This window comes from Anoplophora glabripennis, unplaced genomic scaffold (genome assembly GCF_000390285.2).
Source record: "Anoplophora glabripennis isolate ALB-LARVAE unplaced genomic scaffold, Agla_2.0 scaffold2120, whole genome shotgun sequence".
Classification (NCBI taxonomy): Eukaryota; Metazoa; Arthropoda; class Insecta; order Coleoptera; family Cerambycidae; genus Anoplophora; species Anoplophora glabripennis.
The window spans coordinates 1-6885 of NW_019418195.1; the positions used below are offsets into that span (position 1 = coordinate 1).

The 6885-nt window shown below is 34.1% G+C and overlaps 1 protein-coding gene across 1 annotated transcript; it reads left to right on the top strand.

Moving 5' to 3' along the window:
• The first annotated feature begins 1033 nt into the window (after nt 1-1033).
• On the top strand, nt 1034-1714 carry LOC108916160 (jerky protein-like). The gene has a single exon (XM_018722369.1). The coding sequence runs from the start codon at nt 1034-1036 to the stop codon at nt 1712-1714; it is 681 nt and encodes a 226-aa protein (XP_018577885.1).
• The last annotated feature ends 5171 nt before the right edge of the window (nt 1715-6885 follow it).

Below are 6885 nucleotides of genomic sequence, written 5' to 3' on the forward strand. Positions count from 1 at the left end.
TGGGACATGGAGGTTCAAATTTTCCAAAACATTGGCAGCAGAGAAAAAATACTTTCACCGTCTAGTACATGTTAGTAAACTGAATTAAATAAAGTATTTGTCGGTAGGGTAGTGGGGGGGGGATATAAGCATAGCAGATAATATGAGCATAATTGTAAAACGTAAGATAGGACTGTACTGGTGGTGCCATCTATGTAACTTATGACGCATTACTAATCGTAAAATAACGTATAAAGTTCGACAAACGACTCTAGTTGAGCAGACCGTTGAATTGTTGGCGGTTGTTTGGATAGCGCGGATAGCCATCACTAATTTACGTTTTTTTTTTTAAGGTATTCATAACACTGTAACTTTATTTCTTTATTATCTACTGAGATTCTTTCGCTACCAGCCTTTAAGTCAACTTAAGTGCTTCTACTCATAGAGGTAAGAAGTTTAAATTATACATTATAAGTGTCTAACCTCAAATTTAGATAACGTCAGTACTTGCGAACCCGAAGTAGTTTATAAGATAGTTCATATACAATAATGTTTTTGTTTTTTAATTGTAGAAAAATACGCATTGCCCGGAAAATGCTGAGATATTGTAAGAAAGGCATAAGGTCATTGTGGACCGTAGATAGAATGAAATCTGCCATAAAACTAGTTTTAGATGAAGGGTATTCAGAAAAAAGAGCAGCTAGGGAGTGTGGAGTTCCTCGTCAAACTGTAAGACGTTATTTACAAAAGGTACGTTCTGGAAATCGGTTTAAATTGAAGGAGAGGCTGGGAAGGAAAAGTGTTTTGACTGCGTAAGCGTTCAAGATGCGAAAAAATACGTTTTTCAATATTGCGAAAAGAATGGCATTGCTAACCCATTCAACCGTGTCAAAAGTCAAGCTGGAAAGGACTGGTTCCAGGACTTTCTGAGGAGAAATCCTGACACCGATCTATCCGGAAACCTGAAGCAACTTCAATGTAGAGAGCTATTGGACTCAATAAAACGAAAGTTACCCTATTTTTCAACAACCTAAAAAAATTATATTTAATGAAAATGGATCCAGAAAACATGTTCAATGTCGATGATTCCGGTTACACAACTGTGCATAAACCTGGAAAAGTCATCGCTAAAAAAGGCAAAAAATATGTAGGTTCACTTACGAGTGCAGAAAAGGGCAAAACGATTACCGTTGTATGCTGTGTTAGTGCAGTTGGGCAATATATTCCGCCTATGTTTGTTTCCCCAAGAGTAAGAATGCGTCCTGATCTCTTAGATAAAGGGCCAGCGGAGGCTATTGGAGTGGCAAACCCTTCTGTGTGGATCAATGAAGAATTGTTTGGTGTTTGGTTTGATCACTTTTTGAAGCTAGTTAGACCAGCTAGTCGTCCTGAACCTGTTTTGATCAATCTTGACGGTCACACATCTCATACTAAAAATCTAACTTTGATTGAAAAAGCAAGAGAAAATAATGTGGTTTTATTATCCCTTCCTTCTCATTGTACTCATCGATTACAGCCGTTGGACGTGGCTGTATTCAAAAGTATAAACACATTTTATGATCAAGCTGTGGCAACATGGTTAGCGCAACATCCTGGCAAAATTGTGACAGAAAAGGAGATACCTGAGCTTTTTATGATTGGATATGGGAAGGGAGGAACAATAAAAAATGCTGTATCTGGGTTTAAGAAATGTGGAATTTTTCCATTTGATCTCGAAGTATTCACAGAAGAATAGTTCGTCGCCTCTAACTTAATTGACCATAATCCTAATCAAAATAGGACAAACATTTCTCAAAGATTAGAAGAAACACTACCTGTGACAGCCTTACCCATAACCGGAGAATATATTAACAATTCCAAGGATTACATCACCAAAACGTCAGAAAGGACACTTGAAAGGACCCCTGAAAGGACACCTGAACAATCCCAAAACTGTGTCGAAGATACAATGTAACCCAAAACTCCTAAATGTCGCATGGATCTTTTGGCTTCCACAAGCAAGGATGATGTGAAGATATCCCCAAGCTTCAGAGATCTAATTCCTACACCTGTTAGACAGATAGCAAGTACTTCGCGAAAAGGTAAAGTAGCTCATTCTATTGTTCTAACAGAGAGACCATAAGAAAATGAACTTTCTGAAAGCGTTAAGAAAAAATCATGTGTGGTACCAAGAAGAAAAGTGCTTTCTTCTAAAAAAATGGAAAGCGAGCAAAAAATGAGGATGCCAACTGTATTTTTTGCAATGAATCCTATTTCATAACTGGTGGCTCCTGGATTCAGTGCATAACTTGTAAGAAATGGGCACATATCGATTGTGCTGGTGTAACCAAAAAAAAAAACAAGATTTATATTTGTGACCTATGTGAATGACTTTTATTTTTTCATTTTGCTCATACGTTTTCCTGTTATGATTTGTTTGTACTTATTAAATTAGATTTCGAACTTAAATCATGTGCTCATTTTACCCAACCTCATGCTCATATTACCAGATATGGTGGGTAATATGAGCAACTCGACCACTTTGCAAATTTGTCTATAAAAACTTCTGTCAGACCAGAAAGCAAAGTAATTTTGCACAAATTGATTAANATAGAAGGGATGCAGGCGTCTTGAAATGTAAGGAGTCGAATTTTAAATAAGTAGTACTTCGTCAGTTTTTGACATTTATGAAGTATACGTCAGGACCAGGGCAGGCTGCAGAGAAGAAATCACTTCGTAGATACTGAAGACGTTTTGGGTTTTGTTTGGGACATGGAGGTTCAAATTTTCCAAAACATTGGCAGCAGAGAAAAAGACTTTCACCGTCTAGTACATGTTAAAAGAGTAAACTAAATTACGCATGAAAATAAAGTATTTGTTGGAATTACTTTACTATTAACATTTCATTAGAGCAAGACTAGTTCAATATTACTATTTTCATTCCTTACTATCTTCAGTTAAGTGTTGTATCATTACCTAACAATCAACCTGTATAACATCCGACAAATGATAAATTTGCGAAAAAACAACTTATTTAACGACCTTTAGACGGGCGTGTTTTGTTTAATTTCTTATGATATGGATCACATGGTGAATTGGGCACTATATTAGTTACTGTAATAATCTGACCTACATTTTTGGATAAAGCGATAGAATGAATGTTTTTAATTAAATCTAAATGAATACAGATTAGTTGTTTAAGCACAGATATATACAGGGTGTCCCATTTTAAATGGAACAAAACCGGGACTCGTGATAGATTATTTGTTAGTTCTCGGAACTAATAGGTCAACTCCGTCAACAATAATTATTGAAAAGTTAAGGGCCTTCAAGTAGGTTTAGTGTCGCCATAAAGTCGTTGAGAAACTGGTGCCTCTTGTCACCGGGAGTAATAAATTTGCAAAGCTCGACCAGCGCAGTCCTTCGGAGAAGGCCTCATGAAATTTAGCAATGATTTTGAACAAGTAGACTTGGATCGTCGGGGCCATGTGTTGGCATCTGGTATCGAATAACTGCCATGATGAAGGGAGAAGTCCATATTTCTAATAACGCGCGAAAAACATTCGAAAACACGTAGGAATTCCAAGATATTTAAATAAGTTGTTAGAATGTTGCGAGGAAAATAATAATAGATCAAATAGCTGTTTTTTAGGCGGATTTTCCAAGCTATAAGAATAGATTAAACGAGATTAACTAATTTGTCCCGTGTTGATACACGCAGTCACAAGAGAAGGTGTAGGGTTACTTGTAAGTTCAGTTTAGTCACAAAATTATCCATACAATTGTAAATTCAGTCAATTAGGTATTAACATTGTATAGTTAAGCCATTCCAACCCCCAATATTCAGGGATCCCACCAATAAGATAAGAACTGAAACTTCTGCACCCAAGAAATTGGTGTGTTGAAGCGAGGTGTCGAATTCAGGAAAGATCTCCGAAAAAAAGGGCAGTTTTCCCTTGGATTCCACACTGGCAGTTTTCTTAATTTTAGAGTCTCGGGTTAATTTAATCAATGGATAAAGTCTTTCCAAATTTGGCTATGAATTGATATCTGATCCCGAAAATGGATAGGACAATTTTATGTTATATATGTTATGGGGTCAAAATGACCCTAAAACGTTATTTTATGGTCAAATAAGGTTCTGAATAAGATTTTGCGATTTTGGTTGAAAGATTTATGGTCTGATGACCTAGAGGTCAAACTTGAAGGTTCTGTGAAGGTCAAATCATGATAAAGGAAATCCCTGTTTGCAGCAACATTAAGCTAAGGCAATATCGTCTAGGCAAGGTCACTATGACCAGGTCAGCCGGGTCTAAACCATCTTGCCTAGACTGGCCGAATCATAGAGATCTTGCCTTGTCTGGCTGGGCTATAACGATCTTGCCTCAGCTTGATGGGGCTGCAAACAAGGGTTTTCCTATTTCGTATCTTGATTTGACCTTCACAGAACCTTCAAAGTTTGACCCATCACATAAAAACATATATGAACGTAAAATTTTCTGCTCCATCCATTTTCGGTGTCAGAGATATATCTATCACATCTAAAAATACAAGATCACCTTCAAATAACCTCTACGGTTGATCTTTGGGTCAAGGTCACCATCGAATGTCCTCCTCAGAACCCTACAACCTTTATCTCGAAAGTCATACTCGAAAGTGCTTCTCTATGAAGATATTTGCCTTCGAAGAATTTTTGCGAACTATAATTAAAAGTGAAATCAATATATCCTACCGGGCATTTGTCAATCTATTAGGAATCACCCTAGTAAATTTTGGGCATTTATTAATAGTAAAAAGGGTTCTACAAATATATCCCAGTCTATGCATTACAATGGGCGTCATAATGATATTGATGCATTTGTCCATGGATTACTGAAGCTTTATTAAAGTCAGTTAATAACAAAAATAATCTTTACAAAAATCACAAATTAAACTCAGGAGACAAAAATTTAGAAATAAAACATAAAACTTACAGAAATAAATTAAATCTATTAATAAAAAATGCAAAAATTAACTACTATAGAAAGCTTATAAATACTAATAAAACAACTTCAAAAAAACTCTGGTCATCAATAAAAAATATTTGCAATATAAATAAGGAAAAAGAAATCATTACGAAAATCGAAAATGAAAATGGTATAATATCGGATAGCACTGAAATTGCAAATGCATTTGTCACTCATTATGCCAATGTCGGGAAAAAACTTGCAGCTAAAATAAAAAGAACAAATCCAAGTCAGAAAATTTATAGTAACCCCAATTCAATTTTTTTTTTACTCCTACTGACCCAATTGAAATAAAGGAATTCATTGGCTCACTAAAATCTGGTAAGGCTCCAGGAATCGATGGAATTACGGCGGAGATGCTTAAAAATATTAAAGATGAGATTTCAGCACCCTTAGCTTATTTAATAAATGTTATAATAAATGAGGGGCAATGTCCAAATGCCTTTAAAATAGGAATAATTACTCCACTGTACAAAAGCGGCAAAAAGTGTGATGTAATAAATTATAGACCCATATCTCTAATTTCCAATATTGCAAAGATCTTTGAAAAAGTAATTTTCTTGAAAAATTTTACAGTTTATCTAATATGCAATTTGGATTTAGAAATAATGTTTCAACTGAAAATGCGATTGCAAATCTGGTTGACAGCTTATATCAGTCAATAGATACACGTCAGCCCACTTTATGTATATTCATTGACTTGGAAAATGCTTTCGATTCGGTTAGTCACACACTATTACTTAATAAGCTAAGAAATATTGGAATTAGAGGCACTGCGTTTAACTTGATAGAAAGCTATTTAACCAATCGTAAACAATCCGTTAAAATTGGTGAAGTTATGAGTGATTTAAAAAATGTATACTATGGTGTACCTCAGGGAACGGTACTGGGTTCCATTCTATTTAATATATACGTAAATGATTTATTTAGTTTACCTTCTGATGGTCAGATACTTGCATCTGCAGATGATACAGTTATCATTTATAAAGGAGACACATAGAGAAATTTAAAAAAAAATAATTGAACGTGACTTTAAATTCATTAAACAATGGTTTGATTATAATATTTTAACTATAAACAGGTGCAAAACCAAGTATCTACTATTCAGTTCTTATCGGAACCATTTACCTGACCTTCGGTCACTAAGGATCTCAAAGGACTTAGACGAGGACATTCCTATGTTGATTGAGGAAGCTGATTCTGTTAAATACCTAAGAATAGTAATGGATAAACATTTAAGATGGGTCTTACAAATAAACAACATTGTTAAAAAACTTAGAACATTCATACCTATTTTTAAATACCTTAAACAATTGTTGACAATAAAAGAACTTAATATCCTGTACTATTCCTTGATTCAGTCCCAAGTAACATACGGTATAATGGGCTGGGGTGGAGTAAATAATAATTTCCTACAAAAATTAAACACAATTCAAAAATGGTTTATTAAAATAATATATAATAAAGATTATACCTACCCAACAGAGAATTTGTATAAAGAAACAGGAAAAATGGATATAAGACAACTTTTTTGTGAGAAAATACTTATTTATCTATATAAGAATAAAGATTTTATTGAGTTTAACGATCATATTTACAATACGCGGGCAAAAAACATAACAACATTAAAACAAAGGGTTAATAAAAAGGCAGGTACAAGAAATTTTAAATATATTAGCTTAAAATTATATGATGCTCTCCCTATAGACATTAAAAATATAACATCTTTGTTTCTTTATAAAAAAAAAGTTAAATTATGGATCCAAGAAAGTCCGGGATTATTGATGCATGAAATAGTAAATAAGACTATGTATTTTTAATAATAATTAATAATGCAGTATCAAATTATAGTTTAATATGTATATTTTTGGCTTAAGTATGTAGCTGATGTTTGTATTATTAGTTTACTGTGTATGTATGT

What these genes read in the sequence shown, in the direction of transcription:
- LOC108916160 (XM_018722369.1), top strand. Translation starts at nt 1,034, where the DNA reads ATGGATCCAGAAAACATGTTCAATGTCGATGATTCCGGTTACACAACT.